At 37.4% G+C, this 24,807-nt stretch overlaps 3 protein-coding genes and 1 long non-coding RNA gene across 5 annotated transcripts; 2 read left to right on the forward strand and 2 right to left on the reverse strand.

The window, feature by feature from the left end:
* The first annotated feature begins 388 nt into the window (after nucleotides 1-388).
* LOC119076202 lies at nucleotides 389-3,096 on the forward strand. Its single transcript, XR_005087571.1, has 3 exons — nucleotides 389-558; nucleotides 1,910-1,913; nucleotides 3,086-3,096. It is a non-coding gene; the product is annotated as an uncharacterized LOC119076202 (long non-coding RNA).
* Nucleotides 3,097-4,743: 1,647 nt separating this feature from the next.
* Nucleotides 4,744-6,386, reverse strand: LOC119076125 (cell cycle checkpoint protein RAD1). Its single transcript, XM_037182794.1, has 2 exons — nucleotides 6,212-6,386; nucleotides 4,744-6,151 (listed from the first exon to the last, which is right to left on the reverse strand). The coding sequence occupies exon 2, from the start codon at nucleotides 5,773-5,775 to the stop codon at nucleotides 4,885-4,887; it is 891 nt and encodes a 296-aa protein (XP_037038689.1). The 5' UTR covers nucleotides 5,776-6,151; nucleotides 6,212-6,386; the 3' UTR covers nucleotides 4,744-4,884.
* A 7,245-nt stretch (nucleotides 6,387-13,631) lies between these two features.
* On the forward strand, nucleotides 13,632-14,630 carry LOC119076139 (protein lethal(2)k10201). The gene is made up of 2 exons (XM_037182813.1): nucleotides 13,632-13,747; nucleotides 13,902-14,630. The coding sequence occupies exons 1-2, from the start codon at nucleotides 13,669-13,671 to the stop codon at nucleotides 14,555-14,557; spliced, it is 735 nt and encodes a 244-aa protein (XP_037038708.1). The 5' UTR covers nucleotides 13,632-13,668; the 3' UTR covers nucleotides 14,558-14,630.
* On the reverse strand, nucleotides 14,570-24,652 carry LOC119076107 (delta-like protein 1). Of its 2 annotated transcripts, none has more exons than XM_037182768.1 (8): nucleotides 24,611-24,652; nucleotides 16,794-16,919; nucleotides 16,141-16,279; nucleotides 15,910-16,068; nucleotides 15,645-15,836; nucleotides 15,503-15,563; nucleotides 15,306-15,436; nucleotides 14,570-14,879 (listed from the first exon to the last, which is right to left on the reverse strand). In XM_037182768.1, exons 2-8 carry the CDS (start codon nucleotides 16,884-16,886, stop codon nucleotides 14,644-14,646), a joined length of 1,011 nt encoding a protein of 336 aa, XP_037038663.1. In that variant the 5' UTR covers nucleotides 16,887-16,919; nucleotides 24,611-24,652; the 3' UTR covers nucleotides 14,570-14,643. The 2 variants fall into 2 exon arrangements, with proteins under 2 accessions (XP_037038663.1, XP_037038662.1); XM_037182767.1 differs by lacking the exon at nucleotides 24,611-24,652 and adding an exon at nucleotides 24,334-24,352.
* Between the last annotated feature and the right edge of the window lie 155 nt (nucleotides 24,653-24,807).

Below are 24,807 nucleotides of genomic sequence, written 5' to 3' on the forward strand. Positions count from 1 at the left end.
TTGGAAACCATGCGTCTAACCGCAACCTGTAACATTGACTGGACGAACATGTCGGCTCGAACCACTCAAAGTGGCAAAGGATACCGACGATCTCTATGCTGCTCTCAGCCTCGATGATGGACGATTTTGGACTAACATGCACGAAGAACCATTTACATGCATTGATGGTCTTCGGACCATATGTTTTCTCCATTGCTTCAGCAATCGATACCATCAACCGAAGCACATTATCTTCTTACGTCCTATACATTTGATAAACTGAGGTATCGCCGTTATGAATGGTGTTGTGAGTCCCACAACGAACCAGCACGAAAAACCGTCACGAGAATCGGATTCACTTTAGAGTGCGTCTTCCAGAATATTGACAAAGTGTTGTATTGCTTTGACTTGACCAAAATTGTTGAAAAAAATTTCTTTTATTCAACGAAGGGCGAACGAAACGTGTTACCGTTTACGATTCGTGACGAAACGTTTTACCGTTTACAATCATAATGCGGACGAACAACAGGACAAAACAATGCTGATTTCGGCGTATCACGCCATCATCAGTGCACCTATGTCCTAATGTTTTGCACGAAGACAATGGTGCAAAACATTAAGGTGAAACGATCGGTTTTAATGTTTTGCCCCATTGTCTTCGTGCAAAACATTAAAAGGAATCGATATATTTAATCGATACCATTAAAAGATGATACCAGAAAGTAATTTGTCTTGCGATGACTATGTGCATATCAGCACGACACGTTTCGTTCGCCCTTCGTTGAATAAAAGAATTTTTTTCAACAATTTTGGTCAAGTCAAAGCAATACAACACTTTGTCAATGTTGAATTACTGACCAAGCAATACAACAATTTTATTAATTCCAGAATATTTGTGTGGAAAAGGGACGTTCTTGTGATGCCATGCCGCTTGGTTTTCAGTTATCGATGATGAGTGGTCATCTTTCTCTCTTTTACGCTCTTTTAACACTGTATAGAGTGTTAAAAGAGAGAAAAAAGAAAAATATTTCACTGGCCTCGATGCACCCATGTGTCAAAATTTGTATGTAAAAGTCCAGTTAACCAGGAACAAAACCAAGGCAGCATTTAACTGAGATCGTTAGGGCACATTCTCCTTTTGACATTCTCTTTTACCTCTATAATTCGTCTAAGGGTCTAAGGTGTTGACAAAGCACCTCCATAATACGTGTTGAACAACCAACCAACATTTCCGTGTTCCGTAACATAATATCGAAGATAAAAGAAAATTTAAAAACAATTCTAGTTCGAGGCGATGGGTCGGTGGGACACAATCGATGCGACTTTCCTCTTGTTCGTCTCGTTCATTTTTAGCCCCGTACGAAGTACTGGGGGCTTATAAGATTAATATGCCGTTTGTAACACGTCGAATTGGAAGCAGACAGTAAGGGCAAAGCATTTGGTTATGTTCATAGATGACGAATCAGCAATAAAAAAAATGTCCGTCCGTCCGTTCGTCTGTGACCCCTCTAGCTTGAGCAAATCACAACCTTTTTTCAAAATTCTTTTTTTCCCCGATTGGTATCGACAAAAGTAAGGTCAAGTTCGAAAATGGGCATGGTAGGGTCGGTCCTTCCAGAGCTAGAGCCCTATAGGTGTTTTTCAGTCTTTCGACGATATCTACCGAAATACGCACGCAATAGCTGCTTGTGATATATTAAATGAAAGGTATTGACGAGTAGAACAAAGTTGCTGAACATTGTTTTTGTGTAGGATGCAACGCGAGCTTGTTGGGAGGGCTCAAAGGTCGTTACTCGGCCCTCAGTGTTTTTTGCACATAAATCGAGTAAATCTCATCCGATTTTGCTAGTTTTTGTTTCATTTGAGAGATAATTGAATGCCGAATAGAATGATGGCAAAAAAAGTTTCAAATTTGGTCTCTTGGACTAAGGCCGGTACTCGGCCCTAAGTGTTTTTTGCACATAAATCGAGGAAATCTCATCCGATTTTGCTAGATTTTGTTTCATTTGAGAGGTAATTGAATCTTCTTCTTCTTCTTTTTCAGCCTGTTTCTATCCACTGCTGGATGTAGGCCTCTCCAACTTCTTTCCATTTCGTACGATCCATTGCCATTTGCTGCCAGTTTGTACCTGCAATATTCTTAATTCCGTTTGTCCATCTCTCTGGTGGTCTACCTATAGCTCGTCTTTTATATGGTCGCCAGTTCATGATATTTTTGGTCCAACGTTCGTCTGTCCTTCTTGCAATATGTCCCGCCCAGCTCCATTTCAGAGATGCTATTCTTTCCATGACATCAACGACCCTGGTTTGTTGTCGAATCCATTGATTCGTCATTCTGTCTCTGAGTGTTATTCCGAGCATACTCCGTTCCATGGCTCTTTGTGTCACTCTCAATTTATCTTCGGATGCTTTTGTTAAAGTTAACGTTTCCGCTCCATAAGTGAGCACTGGAAGGACACAAGTGTCGAAAACTTTGCGTTTCAGACTATTATTCATTTTGCTTTTGAAAATTAGTCTGAGTTTTCCGAACGCTGCCCATGCAAGACCAATCCTACGTCTTATTTCTGCAGTTTGGTTGTCCAGACCTAACTTCAGTTTATGTCCTAGATATACATAGCTGTCGACTCACTCATTCAATGACAGTGTCACCAATTTTGATTTCTCTATCGTCCCCGATGTTGGTCATGACTTTTGTTTTCGATAAGTTCATCTTGAGGCCAACTTTGCTCGCCTCTTCACTTAACTGTTGTAGCATAAGCTGAGCCTGACCTAGATTCGCTGCTATCGGTACAATGTCATCAGCGAAGCGGAGATTGCTCAGGTACTCTCCATTTATCTTTATTTCCATTTTACTCCAGTTTAACTTCCTAAAAATACTCTGCAGAATCGCCGTGAATAATTTCGGTGAAATGGTGTCACCCTGCCTTACACCTCGGCCAATTCTGAATTTCTCCGTGCTCTTATGAAGTTTTATACATGAAGTAGCATTTTTGTACACATATCGAATTGTGTTGGAGTACCTTGACTCTACTCTACATTCGTCTAATGCGTCCAATATCGACCATGTTTCCACTGAATCGAAAGCTTTTTCGAAGTCTTTGAATAGCAAGACTATGTCGATGTTGTCGATTCACGACACTTCTCAATGAGCGTTCTCATCACCTGCAAATGGTCGTTTGTGCTGAAACCAGATCTGAAAGCAGCTTGTTCAACAGGTTGGTAGAAGTCGAACTTGTTAGTGTTCCTCTTCGTAATGATTTTCATAAACAACTTGTAGAGTGTTGACAATAGGCTTATGGGTCGGTAATTTTCCAGCTTTGTTATGTCTCCTTTTTTATGCAGCAATGTAATTACCGCATTTTCCCAGGCTTCTGGTACTTCTTCCCATTGGAGACATTGATTAAACAAAGCCGTGATTGCCTTTAATAATGAGTCTCCACCTAGTTTAATGGCTTCCACTGGAACACCATCTTCTCCGGGAGACTTTTTGTTTTTCATCTCGGCTACTGCAGCTTTGACTTCATCAACAGTTATGTCGGGCATATCCTCCGATCCCACGTTTCTTATTATTGGTCTATCTTCGGTTTCTTCCGTTGGGCTCTGTCTTGCTGAAGAAAACAAATTCTCATAAAATTCTGTTGCAATGTTTAATATCGCATTTCGATCCGTTTGGATCGTTCCTGTTTTGTCTCGTAATTTGAAGATTTCTTTTTTGGCGTTTGTCATTTTTCTCCGTAGGACTTTCATATTGCAGTTAGCTTCAATTATGTTTTGAGCCAATTGGACATTATATTTTCTTTCATCTGATCTCCTTGCTTTGTTGATACTTTTAGACAGGTTCCGGTATTCCACCGAATCTCGTCCTCCGTTTTTTACCAACTCTGCTCTGCTTGCGATCAGGTCTAATGTTTCTCTGCTGAGTTTTGATTCTTTCCCTTGGACGGATTTGCATTTGGATTTCATGAAACCCATTATTGTATCGACGATTTTGGTATTCAATTCGTCCAATGTTTCACATTGATTGTTGACGTTATCTAATTCGGCAGTCATTTTCGTAGCAAATTCTTCATTTTGTGTGTAAAGCCGTTGTACGTCAATCCTTTCACTTTTCTGAACTAGTTGTGATCTTTGAAATCTGGTATTTAACGTGACTCTTGCACGAACCATTCGGTGATCACTACCGGTTGAAAAATTGTTTAGGACCGTAACGTTCTTAACGGTTGACTTACAGCCAGTTATGATGTAATCGATCTCATTTTTCGTTACACCATCTGCACTAGCCCAATAATTGAATACCCAATAGAAAGTTGGCGAAAAAATTTTGGGTTTCTAAAATAATGTCGTAAATTGTTGGTTTTATTTGAGAGGTACTTCGTACGGGCTTTCGTAATTGCGCTAAGCGCAATTTTAAAAATGAACACTTTCAGTAAATTTGACCATGCCCAACTTGACTTGCATTTTGGTAACAGAAGCATTAGAGGGTTGTAGACGTATTAGGGTTTCGGGCGTATTACGGCTACGGACGTATTATGGTTACGGACGAAATAGGATTACGGGTCGTACGGGGCTAAGTCGCAGCAAACGCTCCGACTGTTCTGATGCCTTGTTTTTTATAGATTTTTTTAATGTTTTTTGTATTTTGTTTCGATCGAATTTAATTTAATTCCAGAGGGAAGAGAAACGAAAATTCACCGGTAATGAACGAGTCCTAGATGGCATTCCACACAGAGACTAGTTAGGTCACAAGAACCAAATTTAAAAACATTTTCTCCTCTCAATAGAGTGAACTTATTTTACTTCTTTATTTTGTGTCTCATTATACATATGCTGTTATTGTCCCTTTGACATTTTGAATCCCTGAATCCCGTAAATCTTCCGAAACGACTAAGTCAATGCAAGCCGATGCTAACTCGAATCATTACCCGCAAAATCATCAACCAACGGCGTGACGAAGAAATCGATACAGATCTGCGAACTCGGACCGATCATCAACTGTAAATTCAACAGACCCGTCGAATCCGTTCGTATTGCCACCTTGGTGGCCAACAGTACCGATTTCATCATGCCCCGTATGTGACTCATTCGGTATTTGTTCGAGCACTCGTTGTCGCAGGAGAACGTTATGATCATTTCGCTGCTTTTCGCCACTTCCGTTTTCGATTCGGACTGTACGACGCCCAGCACGGTCAGACGGAAATACGGAGCCTTGGGCGACATGAAAATTTCCAATTCTTCGGCCGATTTGTCGATTTCGTTCAGCAACGTAGCGAAATCGGCACCACGCAGAATGATTGTATTGCAGCCCTGTTCGTCGTCGATGGCAAAGTCTAGTGGTTCCTCGTAGGTTTTCGTTTTTATCGAACATTCTGTCACCAAATCGTCGCTGCCATGTTGCTCCAATATTAGAATGACTGGGGATCCGTCACCCTTGTAGATCATTTTCATGCTGCAGTCGACGCCACTATTTGCAAAAATACTCAGACAATCACAGAGCACGACCAAATTCAGTCGAATGGTTGTCTCTTCCAGCAGACTGTATTCGGTGAAACATGACTTGTTCACGTAGACCGAGCCCTGCAAATATTTAGCATCTTGAACGGTGGCCTTAAATCCATTGTCTGTCCAATTGACCAGCACATCGTTGTGGAATTGCAGCGACTTTAGGGCACCGTAAAACATTTTGATGTTGTCCATGCGACCCACAAATCGGATCTGCGAGTCGGTTATTTGCGATTGGGTGAGCATTTTCAAATTCCTGATTAATCCTTTGTCGTACAACACTTTCGAATTGTGCATTGGCACACCAGACTGATCTATTTGAATCCCGTTGCGGTTATCGAATCCACGATGACATTGAATTGCGCATCAGGCATAACTTCGGTGACGATTTTCTGGCGAAAGCAAAGCAAAGCAATTTTTGCGGCCAAAATATGCTTGCAAGTGTACTGTGACCGGGACTTGAGTACGTGGTATTGATACGCCTCGCAGGGGCAGTAGTTGATGTTTGGAAAGAAACGATAAACCGAATCCTTGGATCCTGCAATCTCGATGATTGTGCGATTGTTGACCTGTCGTTTGTATAGCTTTATGGATCGTTTGCCGATTATTTCCAGTGCTCGGTCGAGCGTTTCTCCAAAGATACCAAACAGATCCCTAAACTCACCGTCGGTTACTAAAATTAAAATTCAAAATTGAAAATCTTGTCGATTATCGATAGTGTTCCTAGCATTACAGTTACTATTCTCGGACTTCTCGTTCTTCAAACGAGTCTCGATTTTTCGGAATGGCTTACTGACGTTGGCGGCTAATGACGACAAATTATTCAAACTCATCAGTTGTGTAAAAATATTTATTCGGAACAAAAATCCTAGTGATCCGACACAGGTCAACCGCCAATATTTTGACATTTTCACTGTCAACTGACAGGCTCAAACCCCTCAAACCGCTCAAACCGGAGCTTTCACTTTTTATACACTTGGGGGCGCTCGGAGCTACGCAGAGAGTAAAACTGAACCGTACGTTTAAATTTGAGCGGCTGTTAAATGACATACGCGACAGTCGCCACAACAACACCAAATGCTAAATTCATCACTCTAAATTTCATTCATAAAATCATCTCCGCAGCGATAGAAGACTTGATGACGCAGTCTCACCCCCCAAAAAAGAACGAAGACATTTTTTTGAGACGCGGCAACTATGTACAGGCGAGAATTCTACTTTCGCCAAAATGTCCAATATCGTAACTAAATTATTATTTAAATATTCTCCATTGAAATTCAAAGAAAATGAGCTATCACATGCCTACCAAAGTGCTCGGGAACCAGAGATATTGCGTTTTCCAAGTCGTCATATTCAGTACAAATACATGAAAAATGACATTCTCCAAACAATCAAAATCTTTCAACTTACCTCTGTATGTTTCCATCTATCTGTATGTCCATCGATGGTCGATCTCGGAAAATCCGCAGTCAATCTCCATGAAACTTTAGAGTAACCTTAGTCAGGCCATCAGAACTTAACTTTCATTCATCATTATCCCATGAAAAATCAGAATTTTGTGGAATTACAGTCTTCGTCATTTCAAATGTCTCACTGTCATTTTTTTCAAAGAATGTCATTGTGAATTCGCAATGACACAATGAAATTCTCAGAAAAATTTGACAGTGAGACATTTAAAATGTCGAAGATTGTAATTAATTAATTTAAAACTTCCAAAGTAGAGATCCCGGCAAAAACTCTTTCAGAGCAAAGTTGGACGCAGTCTACAGTCTATATGTGTGATAACTTCTAAAACAAGTGATATCGCTAGAGGTGACGCTGTCAGCGTCGTTACGCAAAATTGAATTTCACAGCCAATTAATTGAAATTAGCTGATCTAGTTTTCCAAACCATTCGCCAATTATTTTTTTCAGAAAAAATTTTAACCAACAGAATTTTGGCTGAAAAATTTTCAACAAAAAATTCTGCGTCGCATGTGGCAGATTAAATGTTCTCGTAGGTTTGTCCGTGAGCATCTGCCACTTTGCGACGCAGAATTTTTTGTTGAAAATTTTTCAGTCAAAATTCTGTTGGTTAAAATTTTTTCTGAAAAAAATAATTGGCGAATGGTTTGGAAAACTAGATCAGCTAATTTCAATTAATTGGCTGTGAAATTCAATTTTGCGTAACGACGCTGACAGCGTCACCTCTAGCGATATCACTTGTTTTAGAAGTTATCACACATATAGACTGTAGACTGCGTCCAACTTTGCTCTGAAAGAGTTTTTGCCGGGATATCAGTCGTTTTAGAAGTTAAGTCGGAAGTTGACGAAAGTTAGAGGTGTGTGCCGGTTTTAAAATAGTCGGCGGCGGTGCGCCGACTGGTAAGGGATGAGTTGCATAAAGTTGTTTTAGTAACACGCTAATACGTACCAATGATGAAATGGTCCATAATTGTGAACAAAAATAGTGTTGATAATCAAGGCTCCACATTTTGTCTCTTTTTATACACTTTAGGATATGCAAAAATTTCAAAAGTCTTTTTGTTACGCTAATTTTGCACACCTTTGATTTGAAATGTTTCAAGTATGTGCATGTTGTCAAAATTCGCAATAGTAAAGTCTACCTCTACACAGTAATCTTCGCATAAAATGCGTAATGTGCAGTGCCGCATCTAGTATACTCATACTCAGTGCTCCGGACCATTCTAACCTAGCGCACTTACGATCTATATCCATAGGATACCAATATTAGTTGTAAGACGCCGCTCAATGAAACCATATTTTACTTTGAAGTAAAAAAGTTGGTGCAATATTACGTCTTCTTGTGAAGATGTGAATGCAAATAATATGAAAACCTAAATTCTATATAACTTAACGTGTAGAAACGCTTTCATAGAAGAGAACATATACATTTTTAGCCAAACGTGGCCAACGTTTTGTCGTTAAGTTTGTATCATTGAGAAGGTGTCATTGATTCCGAATTGTAATCTAAGCTGTGTAGTGACCGCTATGTTGACTATTCCCTGAAAATTTGACGAAATTCGAAAATTTGACGAAATTTGAAAATTTGACGAAATTTGACGAAATTCGAAAATTTGACGAAATTCGAAAATTTGACGAAATTTGACGAAATTCGAAAATTTGACAAAAATCGAAAATTTGACGAAATTCGAAAATTTGACGAAATTCGAAAATTTGACTAAATTTGAAAATTTGACGAAATTTAAAAATTTGACGAAATTTGAAAATTTGACGAAATTCGAAAATTTGACGAAATTTGAAAATTTGACTAAATTTGAAAATTTGAAGAAAATCGAAAATTTGACGAAAATCGAAAATTTGACGAAATTCGAAAATTTGACGAAATCTGACGAAATTCGAAAATTTGACGAAATTTGACGAAATTCGAAAATTTGACGAAAATCGAAAATTTGACGAAAATCGAAAATTTGACGAAATTCGAAAATTTGACGAAATTCGAAAATTTGACGAAATTTGAAAATTTGACAAAATTTGAAAATTTGACGAAATTTGAAAATTTGACGAAATTCGAAAATTTGACGAAATTTGAAAATTTGACTAAATTTGAAAATTTGAAGAAAATCGAAAATTTGACGAAAATCGAAAATTTGACGAAATTCGAAAATTTGACGAAATCTGACGAAATTCGAAAATTTGACGAAATTTGACGAAATTCGAAAATTTGACGAAATTTGACGAAATTCGAAAATTTGACAAAAATCGAAAATTTGACGAAATTCGAAAATTTGACGAAATTCGAAAATTTGACTAAATTTGAAAATTTGACGAAATTTAAAAATTTGACGAAATTTGAAAATTTGACGAAATTCGAAAATTTGACGAAATTTGAAAATTTGACTAAATTTGAAAATTTGAAGAAAATCGAAAATTTGACGAAAATCGAAAATTTGACGAAATTCGAAAATTTGACGAAATCTGACGAAATTCGAAAATTTGACGAAATTTGACGAAATTCGAAAATTTGACGAAAATCGAAAATTTGACGAAAATCGAAAATTTGACGAAATTCGAAAATTTGACGAAATCTGACGAAATTCGAAAATTTGACGAAATCTGACGAAATTCGAAAATTTGACGAAAATCGAAAATTTGACGAAAATCGAAAATTTGACGAAAATCGAAAATTTGACGAAATTTGAAAATTTGACGAAATTCGAAAATTTGACGAAATCTGACGAAATTCGAAAATTTGACGAAATTTGACGAAATTCGAAAATTTGACGAAATTTGACGAAATTCGAAAATTTGACAAAAATCGAAAATTTGACGAAATTTGACGAAATTCGAAAATTTGACGAAAATCGAAAATTTGACGAAAATCGAAAATTTGACGAAAATCGAAAATTTGACGAAATTTGAAAATTTGACGAAATTTGAAAATTTGACAAAATTTGAAAATTTGACGAAATTTGAAAATTTGACGAAATTCGAAAATTTGACGAAATTTGAAAATTTGACTAAATTCGAAAATTTGACGAAAATCGAAAATTTGACGAAAATCGAAAATTTGACGAAATTCGAAAATTTGACGAAATCTGACGAAATTCGAAAATTTGACGAAATTTGACGAAATTCGAAAATTTGACGAAAATCGAAAATTTGACGAAAATCGAAAATTTGACGAAATTTGAAAATTTGACGAAATTTGAAAATTTGACGAAATTTGAAAATTTGACGAAATTTGAAAATTTGAAAATTTGACGAAATTTGAAAATTTGACGAAATTTGAAAATTTGACGAAATTTGAAAATTTGACGAAATTTGAAAATTTGACGAAATTTGAAAATTTGACGAAATTTGAAAATTTGACGAAATTTGAAAATTTGACGAAATTTGAAAATTTGACGAAATTTGAAAATTTGACGAAATTCGAAAATTTGACGAAAATCGAAAATTTGACGAAGAAAGTAATTCTCTATCTGCCACCATTCAAGAAATATCTCCAAAACCCCAATTGACCCACACATTTCCAACTTTCGACATTTTTCGCAAATGCCCTTCTTTTCTACTCGTAAAACTCTGAGACTTTGCCGAAGAAAGTAACTCTCTATCTGCCACCATTCAAGATATACCTCTAAAAACATAATTGACCCACCCATTTCCAACTTTCGACATTTTTCACATATGCCAATGTGTTCTACTCGTAAAACTCTGAGACTTTGCCGAAGAAAGTAAATCTCTATCTCTCATAAGCCAAAAAATATTAGTCCTTTCATCCTACGCTCGAGTAGCTCAAAATTTGGTCACTCTGACCACTCTAGCTCAACCAAATCTGCACCAATTTTTCTAATTATTTTTTTGTTCGATTCGTGTGGCGAATACCTTTCATTTGATGGGTCACACGCCCCTGCAGGTTTCAATACAGCTGAGCTACAGCTGAAAACGCGTTCCCGACCCTCGAAAACCACACTCAGAAACCACTTCGAGGCCAATAAAACAAAATTCTGGTTTTTCCTGGGGTAATGGCGTATCACATTTTCATTTTTATGCCCACCCTGAGGTTCCTGCAAAATTTAATGGAGATTGGCTGACTAGTTTCCGAGATCGACCGTCGATAGATAGACAGATAGACAGATAGACAGATAGACAGATAGAAACATACAGAGTAAGTTGAAAGATTTTGATTGTTTGGAAAACGTTAATTTGGTGCATTTTCTATCAAAATGACCAACTTCAAAACGATGTATCTCCGGCAATTTTAAAGTTACATAGTCGAGTGATAGCTCGTTTTGCTCGTATTTGAAGCGCGAATAAGATAGAATAGGATTTGTGGTGATACAGGCCAAAGGAAAGAAACTTAAATTCTCGCCTATATATAGTTGCCGCGTCTCAAAAAATTTTCTTCGTTCTTTTTTTGGAAGTTAGACTGCGTCAAGTCCTCCGCTATCGCTCCGGACATGATACACCAACGAAATATCTACGAGAAAAGTGTGACGAAGTCTTTGTAGTACAATAAGGAATGTGACACACCTCTAACTAAAGGTGTTATCGTAAAGCTTCTCTAAAGTGGATGCTTTCGCACTAATTTATTTCACCGGAAACGTACGCACATTTAAACTAAAGCGTTTCCGGTAAAACGTAATTTTTAAGATTACCGCCGACATTTTATTTCTACTGGATCATCTCTTTAGAAACTTACATCCCACCCATCCCACGAAACGACAATATACAGTGTTTAAGAAGAGCAATTTTTGACCACTTTGTTTAAACTGGTCTCGGGGTCACACGCCAAAATGAGAGAAATCACATACAAATTTAAACTGGGCTTAACTCTCAATTTCTTTTTTCATTGATGAATATTTGACAGGTGACCCCGAGACCAATTAAATTTAACTGGTTTTCGCTCTCCTTAAACACTGTATTGTTGTTTGTTTACATGATTGGACATAATAAATTTCTCATCATTTTGGTGGCTTTGACGAATATTTGAAGTCAACCGCTAAGCGAACTGTTAAAATAACACAAGAAGCACATTTTCACTCAAAATCTGTATTAAATCACATCGAAATCACCGAAATTATTTCAATTTTCACAGCCGACACTAAATTTTTGTTTGATGATTTGACGTTTCAAAAACAATACTCATGTTACGATTAACGACTTTAAAGACGATTTTCTTCGTTAAACTATATTTGACTAAGTTCAGAGTGGATGTGATTTGGGTGGGAAATTGAGTGGGAAGTGCTATTTTCATAGATCTTCTTTTTGTAAGATCTTTTAAATGAGACAATATTTTGAGAATGCTCCTTCCTTATTTCTAAAATGAATGATATCGCTAGAGTTGACGCTTTCACGCAAAAATTAAATTGTACACCTAATTACAGTTCTGCCAAATAATTTTTACCAAAAAAAATTGACTGAAAACATCAAAAATTTTACAAAGAAAATGGGTTGCTAGGAATTTCGCGCCGCGTCATTCACAATAATTGACAAAATGACATATTTTGTATAAGGAAAATGTCACTTTGTGGTTTAAGCGCGAAAATCCTCAACACCAAAAAATCAGCGTCCCATGTGGCAGATAAATTTTCCTAAACGCTGAAAGCGTCAACTCTAGCGATATCATTCATTTTAGAAATTGTACTAGAAAGACTGCGTCACATTTTTCTCGTAGAAATTTTGTTGGTTCAGATGAGCTGTTACTTTCGCATCGGCAAAATTGAATTATTTCAATTTGTTAAAACGTATCTTTCCAGCGACTTTCCAATAGGGTGTTAAAGAGAAAAAAGACAGAAAATGGGTGACATTCTTTTTGACATCCTCTTTAAACACATCAGATTTAAGAAAGAAATTCTCATGGAAGACGTTTTAGAACGCGGTCGTTACGGTACATATTTTCCAAAGCTGGCCATCGTTTTTAATGAAAATAAGAATTCAAAACTTGACAGTTGTCACCCTCAAGCTAAGAGTTCTCCATACAATTCGTAACTTTTAAGGTGACAAGTTACGAATTCTTAAATTCACGAGAATCTGCTCCAGTTATTCTTTGGTAGGTCGACCGGATCATAGTATGTAAACATTGAAGGTAATGTCCGTTTACTTTAGCATTTAGCTTCAGTTTTACGACTAGGTATTGTCAGTCTATTTCTTACTTTTCTAGTAAACTAGAACGGAAAGCTTTTCCTAGCTCTTCATCTTTTTTCGTGTACAAACAAAGGTTCTGAAACAACCGGTTAAGATAGCTACGAAGGCAAGGTTCTGAAAGAACAGGTAAAGACACCCAAGAAGGCGGGTGACACCGAAATTGATAAACGCACTCAGTACAGGCTGTGTGTGAAATCAATTTGAAGAAAATGTTGTTTAGGAAAATTCGGAATTTTGTTTTGTTAAGTTCCACTCGTTCCACTTTACATATAAACTTCGTAGCCGTTGACGCAATTTGTGTGTCACCGCCTTCGTGATCAACTCACAGTTGTCTTAACCTGTTCTTTCAGAGCCTTGGTACCAACAACTGCAGCAGAATCGATCGAATGAAATATTGACAGAAGTCTATTCTCTGTCGAAAGTTGGATCTTGTTTTTGTTTTCGCGGAAATTTCGAATTACCTCACAGAGCGGTGACGTTTGACGTTTGTGGGAATGACGATTTTTCAAGTGAATAAAACTCATTCATTGTACTGTCAACAGAAATTGCTGTCACTTTTGTTTATTATTTTGGTTTATTTACAATGATGGAAGTGGAAACGGTCAACTCGAATGAAATTGTAGAAACTTTACTGAAATATGGGGTTGGATTCAGATTGAAAGGTAAACCCAGGAAACAGTTTTTTGTCGAATTCGCCTCGATATGCCGAATAGCGATGTGACTGGTCGGGTATTGAGGTTCACATAGCGATCTACGTTCTACTATATTTCACAAACAAAATGACGTAGATCGTAATATTTCCAAATTTCCTTCCAGACGATCCCATATTCGACGATGGAAACAAACTGGAGCAGCCGGTCAAAAAATTGGGCGTTTACAGTGTCATTGCCGAGGAAGATCTGCACATAAAGAACCTTGTCCGATGCAATATTCCGAATTGCCAGAAGGAATTCGATACGATATTCGGCTACGAAGGTCACTACAATTCATGCCATCGTCATCTGTGCAATGAATGCCATAAAAACCTGCCCAGTGCCCATTTGTTGGATCTGCACCTTTCGGAGACGCACGATTCATTTTTTGCTGTGCAATCGCAGACAAAACCGATGTTTGCTTGCTACGTCGAGGAATGCCGACTAATGTTCGCGAATGCAGACGAGCGAAAGGACCATTGCATTACGGGCCACAAATTCCCCAACAATTTCCGATTCGATGTTAAGTCAAGCGCAAACAAAAATAACAAATCGGAATTAGTCAGTGGTGATACGGTCGAATCGATGCCGGTTGATGGTGTCAGCGACACTCAGAAGCCCATCAGAACAATCAATTTTGGTCATTCGAAGGTCAAGACATTCAAGTCGGATGCCTGTTATGCCAAAGTGTTGACGAAAAATCAGAAAAAGAAGCCGCCAACACAGATTCTCGATGACAACAAAATGGTTGTGGATCTAATGGCTAGTCTACCGGAATAAAAGAACCAGTCGTTACCGCTTAAGTAGGTCATGTTCAAATAAATAAATAAATAAATTTTCAGCAAATCGAGAATTGCCTTTTCACTCTACGCTTCGTTGTCCGTATCGTTTTCGCCCTCTTCCGCAGCATCCGATGGATCCATGGTTGCCGGTTCAACGGTTGATGTAGAGGTCGTAGTCATCATCGGTGGTAGAATTTCGCATTTCTGGCCACGATAGCCTGAGGGACATTCACATTTGAAATGCCCGTCGTCCTTGATCAACGATGTACATTTTCCACCGTTTTCGCAGGTGTTCGGATTCTCTTCGCAGTAGTTTAGTGCTGGTGGAAAAGGAAAATTGTTTGATTTAGCTGTTATATCGACAACAATGGCATGAGTGGAAGCAAAGAGCTGTGAAGGCTTTGTATACTAGCACCAATGTAAAGAAACCACTGAAGGTAACGTAAATCTTCAAAAACACACGGAGTCCAAGTTTCAGGCGGTCATATTCACCACATTTCATCAATTCTATACAAATCGTTAGCGCTACACTAGACGACATAGATGCTGCACTATAAATTCACCCGAAACTTGGGTTCGTTTTTTCTTGTCCTCTGAAGATCGCATTACCTTCAGTGTTTATTCCTTTGACTTGAAGTCTTTGATGCAAGTTAAACAAATGAAGTAAAAGATTTCCCATCAATAAATGTCTTGAAAAGACTCGATAATTAACAGGTTAATTGCTTGAAGGATTCAACAAAACTTACGTTCATCGCAAAGCATGCCTCCCCATCCTGTCTTACAGTTACATTCCCATGGTCGTCTGCAATCGCCATTCTTGCATCCTGGATAGGGATGACATTTTGAGCAATTTTCACCAGTCCAACCAACTTTACAACTGCAACAACGAAACAAGAGCGGGTCAGTCTTTTAAGTCGTCAATTTCACTGTAGCTTAAACTCACCGGCATTCACCAGGCCTGCGACAATACCCTCTGGTTTGATGACAATTTGCGGCACAAATGGCTGAAATGTGATTGAATGACAGAATGAATGGTCACGCTATGTCCCGACAAGCTGTTACTTTAAAGTAAACGTTTGACTCACGACTTTGGCAAAGAATTCCAGTGTATCCCGGTAGACATTTGCATTCCAATGGCTTTGAGCATGTTCCATGCTGACATCCCGGTAATACTTGACATTCCTTGCACGTTGGTCCCGCCCATCCCAATCTGCAACGACATTCACCCGGTGACTCACAATATCCTCTTGTTTGATGACAGTCCTTGCGGCAAATAGCTGCATAAGGGAACACGTAAAAAGTTGGAACATTTCATGTTGATGCAGCTCGAAAGATTTTTCCCGCACTTACGTTCACTGCAAAACAGACCATCCCATCCAGCTTTGCAAACACATTCGAAAGAAACGTTACAGCTTCCGTGCTGGCATCCCGGTAGTGGAATGCAACTTTTACAAAGTTCACCGTAAAATCCGAGCTTGCAACGACATTCGCCCGGTCGGTTACAATATCCTATCCGTGACAAGAATACATTTTTCTTCCAGCTCTAATCGACAAAGAATTGAAATAAATTAATTCGAATACCTTGAAGTGGATCACAACCCTTTCTGCAAATGGGAACGTCACACAAATCTCCCTGCCAACCCGGTAAACACTTTACGTCTCCGTTATCATCGCAAGTGTAGTGGGAATATTCGTTTTGTGAAGAGGGCATTTCGCAAGCCTGCAACAAATGAAATTGAGCTATTTATATGGAATGGTAACAAGTGTAAGGTCAGGCGTATCTCCCACTATTATGCCATTGGGCGTATCCCACAATCGCATTTGCAAATCCATATTTCTAACATTTCTTAGACTGCTACGACAAACATTATCATCAGTTTTACTATCGGATCTATTACTTCATTTGATCCAAGTACTTTCAAGAAATTGATTTCGAAATCTTTTACTTCATTTGTTTTGAATATGAATTTTGCTATATAATACTGCATTAGTTAGAGATTGCCGATTATTGCTGAAGTCGTTATCGATAACAGATGATAACCGCCCGTAACAGATTGCACTTGTCATACAGTGCTCAGTTTAGTTTACTCGACACTTAAAACAAATTAAGTAATAGATTTCAAAGTACATTTGTCAATACACTTCGAACAATCCATAATTGAATCTTGAATCCACGATTAACGACGGCATTGAAGTTTGAACGTTGCCTGAAGAACATTTTTTTTTAAACCAACCTGTTTCTTCCACTTCGGAACGTATTTCACAGGAACAACATCGTTCACAAAGAATGCTGCAACCACCACAATTACAAGAATAGCCTTATCCATTTTGATTTGTTCAGCAGACGCATTTGATGCAACCTAAAGTTGAATGATTGCTTTGAGTGGACATATAATAGTAGATTACATTAGATGAGGCGAAAGTGATTCATTATAGTGGTGCGATAAAAACCAACTCACAAATGTATTTTGTTGTCTTTCGGCCAGAAAATGCGTCATTAGTGTCTTGCTCAAAACCGGCTTTTCGCATTTTCTGGTCACAAGACAACAAAGTACCGTACACTGTCTTGCTGGGAAATTTTTTATTGAGGCATGTGTTGAGGTTATTGCCGAAAAACTATTTTCGATACCCTCTGACATGTCTTTACTTTTGAACGCTTTTCACAGAAAATAATTTTTTTTCGAAAAACGTGAAAGATATGTGTTTCCTAGGATTGAAAGACGAATCCAACGAGCTATCATTTATTAAAATCGGAGCCCGCTTGTTCCCCAATCGCCTGAAGTCTTGGCGATATCACTCTTAATCGTCGATTGTCAACCCGAGGCGAAGCCGCTATTGAACGCACCAAAGGTACTGGTGAAAAAATCTTCATTCATACACATCATTCATCAAACACATGTATGGAAAGGTGAGAATTACGGCCCTGTATTGCAAATTTTTAGGTCTTTTTTCTTTTAGAAAAAAACCCTATTACGGACACTTCATCTGTCCGTCTGTTTGTCTGTCTGTCCGTCTGTCTGTCTGTCCGTCCATGTGTCTGTGTCACAAATAAAAAATGAGACGATAACAGCCTTGATTCAAAATTGCAATGCTACTATGAGCAAATCAACACCAGGCAAATAATAATTATTTGTTATCTGATAACCAATCGCTCATAGTTGGCATTGCAATTCGAAAATTTGGTAGTTTGTAGTTGACTACCACGGTGACTACCACGGTGATAGTTGACAACCGAATTAATTACCGGCGAGATGTTTACTATTCGAGGGCTTTGCACCGACTGATGCAATTATTCTGACTGCTTGTCTATTTTCACACGAGAATTGGTAGTTGGCTACCACGATGATAAATTGCAATGCTACTATGAGCAAATCAACACCAGGCAAATAATAATTATTTGTTATCTGATAACCGATCGCTCATTGTTAGCATTGCAATTCGAAAATTTGGTAGTTGGTATCTGACAACCGAACGTAATTTTCGGCAGAGATGTTTACTATTCGAGAACTACGCACCGACTGACGAAATTATTCTACCTGCTTGCCGATTTATAAAACGAAAATTTGGTAGGTGGTAGTTTTGGTAGGTGATAGTTTTGGTAGTTGATATTTTTGGTAGTTGCCAGCTGAAATTCAAAATTGCAATGCTACTATGAGCAAATCAACACCAGGCAAATAATAATTATTTGTTATCTGATAACCGATAGCTCACAGTTAACATTGCAATTCTAAAATTTTGTAGTTGGTAACTGACTGCCAATATTATAATTGACTACCAAACGTAATTTTCGGCAGAGATGTTTACTATTCGAGAGCTGCGCACCGACTGACAAAATTATTCTGCCTGCTTGCCTATTTAAAGCTTGAATTTTTGGTAGTTGACTACCAAACTGGTAGTTGACTACCATACTGATAGAAAGGTGGTAGATATGTTAACTGTTTGAGAGCTGCACACCAACTGATGAGATTATTTAGGCTGCTTGCCTATTTATAATTCGATAATTCGATAACTGGTAGTTGAATACCAAAATGGTTGTTGAATAGTTGAGTTTGGTAGTTGAATACAAAATTGGTAGTTGACTACGAAACTGATAGAACGATGGTGGCGATGTTTACTGTTCAACAGCTGGATATCGACTGAAGAAACTATTCTTCCTGCTTGCCTATTTGTAACTCACGTATTTGGTAGTTAGTATCTCGAGAAGTGAGAAAATTGAGAGAAAGAAAAAAGACCTCACTAGGCTTATAGCCGGTCTATTCTTGTTTTGCTTATCACATGTACCTAAGCTCACGCATAGGATGTGTTGTCAGCCTCGGCTTCGTCTCTGGTTGAAAATTTTCATATCTATTGCGTATTGCGATATGAAAATGGCTATTGTAAAATCAGACCTGCTTATATGAGCGACGAACCTCATTTTCTCAGAAAGTATAAGAAATACTTTCCCGCAGATAATACTTTCGGATGAGACATTTGATGGAGTTTCACTTGAATTATCATTTGAATATTAAATTAATAATTTTTTTTGGTTGCTTCTTCTTCGTATTAAAATCATTATCATAATTCAAAATAAATATTTATCAATTCTATTGAGTCGGAGTGACGGAACAAAAAGTCCATCAGAGAGTCAACACAAAAAAAAACCGCTCACAAACTTTATGGATATTTTGTGTCAAGAACTACTTTCTTAATTTGATGGCAAACTGTCGGAAATGCTATACATAACATCAGTATACGAACAAAAAAGTCATATTGTTAATACAAATTTCAGCAAATAAAACTAAAATTCACTCTGTTCAACTTTATTACATTATTAGTAGGTCACTACCGTCGTCTGGTCATGCATGCAAAAGAAATGATAATAATTTTTGTATTCAATTTATTTTCGCTCAAAATTATATAGTGTACCGTATGTGTAATGTACATAATTGTGTTGTTGTTGTTGTTGAGGTCTTATGCATGTTGAAATCAATGTAATTTTCGATAGAGAAATTAAAAGTTCATTGATCTGATTGTGAACGGATTGTTATTGATTTTTGATTATATTCTGACCTATCAGGTATTCCCAATATAATGTTCTTCTACCTCTTAGTCTTACCTCTTAGTCAGAGGGATTCTTCTGAAAATCATCAGACCGAAATCGGACGCATTTTCCATTGGAATTTTTGTATGTACCCAGTAAGGTGTTCGACTCCAGACGTCAAAACCACTTTTAAAAAAATTCTTCGAAGCTTGTGTGGCTAGTGTGAGGTGATCAAAAACCGAAAACACGCACTTTTCTTACAAACATTTCTCCAGTTACACGAGCCACACAGGGTCGTGAGGGGTGTCATTAGAAAGGTAATTTTATGTACTTTCAAGGGAAGTAGATTCTTATGGAAGTTTGATACAATCTACGATGCAATATTACACTTAAAGTTTGTTATATCAAACGAAGTAGTAGACTTGAGATTGAATCATTCAACCACCATCAAATTGACCGTCAATCAGTTACCAAATAGTTTCCTTTTCAAGGCAGTAAATCATGACTGCGAATAATAATAAATCACAAATCAGATTGCGAACACATAACAACTCCTTACTCAATTGAAGTGGACATTGTCAACTTCGGAATCGACTCATTCTGATAAAATGAGGATTCCATAAAAATATAATCAAGCATCCCAACAGTCCACAATTTCATGACAAGATTCGTGCACAGAGTAGAATTAATTTAAGAAATAATTCGCAATAGTTCTGATTTTGGTTCGAATTTTTGATTTTTCCAAGTGTGGGGCCTTTGCCTCTTGCTGCAAACACACAAAGTAAAATAAAAAGTTCCACAAAAATTACGTAATTGATTTTATATACTGTCCATTGCGAAAGTAAACAATTGCATGCTGTCTGCGCCGTACGAAAATGATCTAATATTTTTGGTTCGTTTTATATGCGTTCACGCCATAAGTGTGCCTAAAATTTGAATTTCAAGTGAACGATTTAATGAAACGCTTGTATGAAAACGACGCTGCGACAGAAAGTATTACGGACTTTCCCTTTTGAATTTTAACCGCACTTACGGCGTCAATTCCTTTGTGATGTGGCAGGCAATAGACCAGAATACTTTGGATGCTGCTACTACGTAATGCATTACATGAGGTGACGATATTGCGATACTCGCAGCCTATGTCGAGTGTTTTTGAACTTTTTGAACAACAAGCTTCAACAACTGTTCCGACAAATGTTGTTGTATACCTCGCTTTCAGCTGGAATAGTTAGAACTACACTCTTGTCGAAAATATAGTTGTCGTAGCTTTTTGCTCAAAGTCACTTTAATAACGATTTATGGAATAGGGAGGAGCGACAATTAATTTTCGATTTTTTATCAAATTTCGACATCGTGATCCACAATCAGTAAGCCCATCTGATCATTTTTCAGAATTTTTAGCCCCGTACGAAGTACAAAGGGGCTTATAGGATTACGATGCCGTGTGTAATTGATGGAATTCGAAGCAGACGGTAAGGGCAAAGTGTTTGCCTATGTTCATAGATGACGAATCTGCAATAAAAATTTTGTCTGTCCGTCTGTCCGTCTGTCACGTCGATATCTTGAGTAAATCAAATCCGAATTCAAAAATTTTTTTTTCCCTTAAAGATAGTCGCAATAGTGAGGCTAAGTTCGAAGATGGGCATATTCGGGTCGGCCATTCGTGAGTTAGGGCCACCTAAGTGATTTAAGGTCTTTTGCTGATATTTATGGCAAAATAAACGATGGAATGACACGGCAAATGATAGGTATTGTCAATACCAATCCAGGAAAAAAAAGTTTTTTAAAATCGGGTGAGTGGACCGTGAGTTAGGGCCTTAGAAGTGAAATGCTACTAGGGCCCTATGTGTATTTTACATATAACTCGAGTAAATTTCATATGTTTTTCGTAATTTTTGTTTGATTTGGAAGGTAATCGAATGCCGAATAGAATGTTGTTGAAAAAAAATTAAATTTGGGTCCTTGGCCTAAGGCCGCTACTAGGGCCCTATGTGTATTTCACATATAACTCGAGTAAATTTCATCCGTTTTTGGTAATTTTTGTTTCATTTGGAAGGTAATCAAAGGCCGAATAGAATGTTGTTGAAAAAAAATTAAATTTGGGTCCTTGGACTAAGGCCACTACTAGGGCCCTATGTGTATTTTACATATAACTCGAGCAAATTTCATCCGTTTTTCGTAATTTTTGTTTCATTTGGAAGGTAATCAAAGGCCGAATAGAATGTAGTTGAAAAAAAATTTAAATTTGGGTCCTCGGACTGAGGCCGATACTAGGGCCCTATGTGTATTTTACATATAACTCGAGCAAATTTCATCCGTTTTTCGTAATTTTTGTTTCATTTGGAAGGTAATCAAAGGCCGAATAGAATGTAGTTGAAAAAAATTTTGGTCCTCGGACTGAGGCCGATACTAGGGCCCTATGTGTATTTTACATATAACTCGAGCAAATTTCATCCGTTTTTCGTAATTTTTGTTTCATTTGGAAGGTAATCAAAGGCCGAATAGAATGTAGTTGAAAAAAATTTTAAATTTGGGTCCTCGGACTGAGGCCGATACTAGGGCCCTATGTGTATTTTACATATAACTCGAGTAAATTTCATCCGTTTTTCGTAATTTTTGTTTCATTTGGAAGGTAATCAAAGGCCGAATAGAATGTAGTTGAAAAAAATTTTAAATTTGGGTCCTCGGACTGAGGCCGATACTAGGGCCCTATGTGTATTTTACATATAACTCGAGCAAATTTCATCCGTTTTTCGTAATTTTTGTATCATTTGGAAGGTAATCAAAGGCCGAATAGAATGTAGTTGAAAAAATTTTAAATTTGGGTCCTCGGACTGAGGCCGATACTAGGGCCCTATGTGTATTTTACATATAACTCGAGCAAATTTCATCCGTTTTTCGTAATTTTTGTTTCATTTGGAAGGTAATCAAAGGCCGAATAGAATGTAGTTGAAAAAAATTTTAAATTTGGGTCCTCGGACTGAGGCCGATACTAGGGCCCTATGTGTATTTTACATATAACTCGAGTAAATTTCATCCGTTTTTCGTAATTTTTGTTTCATTTGGAAGGTAATCAAAGGCCGAATAGAATGTAGTTGAAAAAAATTTTAAATTTGGGTCCTCGGACTGAGGCCGATACTAGGGCCCTATGTGTATTTTACATATAACTCGAGCAAATTTCATCCGTTTTTCGTAATTTTTGTATCATTTGGAAGGTAATCAAAGGCCGAATAGAATGTAGTTGAAAAAATTTTAAATTTGGGTCCTCGGACTGAGGCCGATACTAGGCCCTTCAAAAAATAAAATTTTTGGGGCAATTTGAAATTTTTGTTTCATTTGAAAGGAACGTCGTACGGGGCTTCGTAATTGCGCTATGCGCAATTTGTAAGATGTACATATTACATAATAATTTTACTTTAACTACATTAACCGGCGCAATAGGCTTACGGTCAAAGTAGGGTGACAGACGCACTAGGGTCACGTACGCAATAGATATACGGGTTTGTACGGGGCTCAGTCGCAGCAAACGCTCCGACTGTTCTGATGGCTCGTTTTTTTTAATTTTACGTTTTAAAGGTGCCGCCGAGGGCGTTTTTGAGTAGAACATTTTTCGCGTGTATGGGATTTATCAAACATTTGGAGCGTGGACCTTTCTCCGATAGTTTTTATGAGTGAGAATGCTATGTTGCCTTAATTTTCCTCCATTTATGTCATATGGACATCAAAAGCATTAAAATTTTCGGTTGGAGAACAAATCGTATTTTTGATTACGAGTAGATGGAGCTTGGGCATCATTCTCGATTAAAAGTCGCTCTAATTTTGTGACCTCAGTAGCATATGAGGTATCATTAGAAAGCTGACATCAGCCTCTTTTAGAACAATATACTTCAGAAAGTAGAACATTCACCTAGTGCCATTGATAACCTTTCAAAGTTCATCCAAAGTTGGGGATTTGGGCTGAACAGTCAATGATGTGCAAATTTTCAGGACATTTTCTAACCAATTTTCGAAAAAAAAATTGTTTTGAGTTCCCCATTGAATCGTGGGTTAAATAACGATTATTTTGATCTATGTCATAATTATGCCCATTCCGAGATTTAACTTCAAAGTTGAGGTATTTTTCGTTGGGAACAAAATTTCAACTTTGAACTGCTGCAAAGTTCACAAAATTGATTTTTTTCGAATTCAATGTTTTACTAAAAGAAACTTTGGACTTTTCTCGACATTTTGTGATGAAGCTCACTGAACCCATCGGAGAAAGGTCCACGCTCCAAATGTTTGATAAATCCCTTACACGCAAAAAATGCTTTACCCTCGGCGGCACCTTTAAAACGTAAAAATTAAAAAAATCTTCTTTCGGAAAAATGATCAGAGGGACTTACTGATTGTGGATCACGATGTCGAAATTTGATTAAAAAAATCGAAAATTAATTGTCGCTCCACCCTATTATGGAACTTCTAATGCGATCTACTTAAGCCTTTCCATTTATCTTTTATCAGACATTAATAGAATCCTTTCATTTAATTAAGAACACGGAAAACGCACTCGGTTTAAGATCGATTGGATTAAGTAGAAAAGAAAACTTTACGACAACAGAATCGACGACGCTGCTGTGGTACTTCAGTCGTTCATTCAAAATGGGTGTTCTACTTCTCTAAATAATTTTTATCATTCGACACAAGACACGATTGTATAAGTTTAGATGTCATGACCCGAACAAAAGAAATTTTCATTTTATTACCAGACTTCTTACCATCTTACCTCCACTGAAACACGTATGGTAAGGAAATCTAAACTAAAAAAATTTACTTGAATTTGTGAACTCTGTTCAACTCGTTTGAAATGTTACAATTAAATTAACATCGGCAATTCATCAACACTTTGTACACAAACAAATAAAACGGGAAATCCAGGTTATTTTAATTAAAAATTTTCTATACGGAGACTATAAAGTGTGTTCTCGTCTCTTATAATAAAACCGTACCCAGTAACTTACACAGAGTTATTACTTATAGTTTGTTAACACTTACTTGCCTGTTCTATAACCAAACACTGACTGAACACAGTTTACCTGTTATATTTAGATGCAATGAAGTATAGCTCTCCAAAAGAGAGTCATCATCATTGAATCTACCATCTCTTTTCAAGACCATATCAATGCTTTCATTGCTTTCTCGTCATTTATATATTGAGTAAGTTTCCGATTGAGTGAAAGAACTGAATGGTC

This window comes from Bradysia coprophila, unplaced genomic scaffold (genome assembly GCF_014529535.1).
Source record: "Bradysia coprophila strain Holo2 unplaced genomic scaffold, BU_Bcop_v1 contig_232, whole genome shotgun sequence".
NCBI classification, from domain to species: Eukaryota; Metazoa; Arthropoda; class Insecta; order Diptera; family Sciaridae; genus Bradysia; species Bradysia coprophila.

Coding starts and splice junctions, on each gene's coding strand:
- LOC119076125 (XM_037182794.1), bottom strand. CDS start 5,775: ATGCACAATTCGAAAGTGTTGTACGACAAAGGATTAATCAGGAATTTG.
- LOC119076139 (XM_037182813.1), top strand. CDS start 13,669: ATGATGGAAGTGGAAACGGTCAACTCGAATGAAATTGTAGAAACTTTA. Junction 13,748..13,901: donor GGTTGGATTCAGATTGAAAG/GTAAACCCAGGA, acceptor ATTTCCTTCCAG/ACGATCCCATATTCGACGAT.
- LOC119076107 (XM_037182767.1), bottom strand. Junction 16,280..16,793: donor TTCCGAAGTGGAAGAAACAG/GTTGGTTTAAAA, acceptor CATTTGTTGCAG/GCTTGCGAAATGCCCTCTTC. Junction 15,837..15,909: donor TGGTCTGTTTTGCAGTGAAC/GTAAGTGCGGGA, acceptor TCCCTTATGCAG/CTATTTGCCGCAAGGACTGT.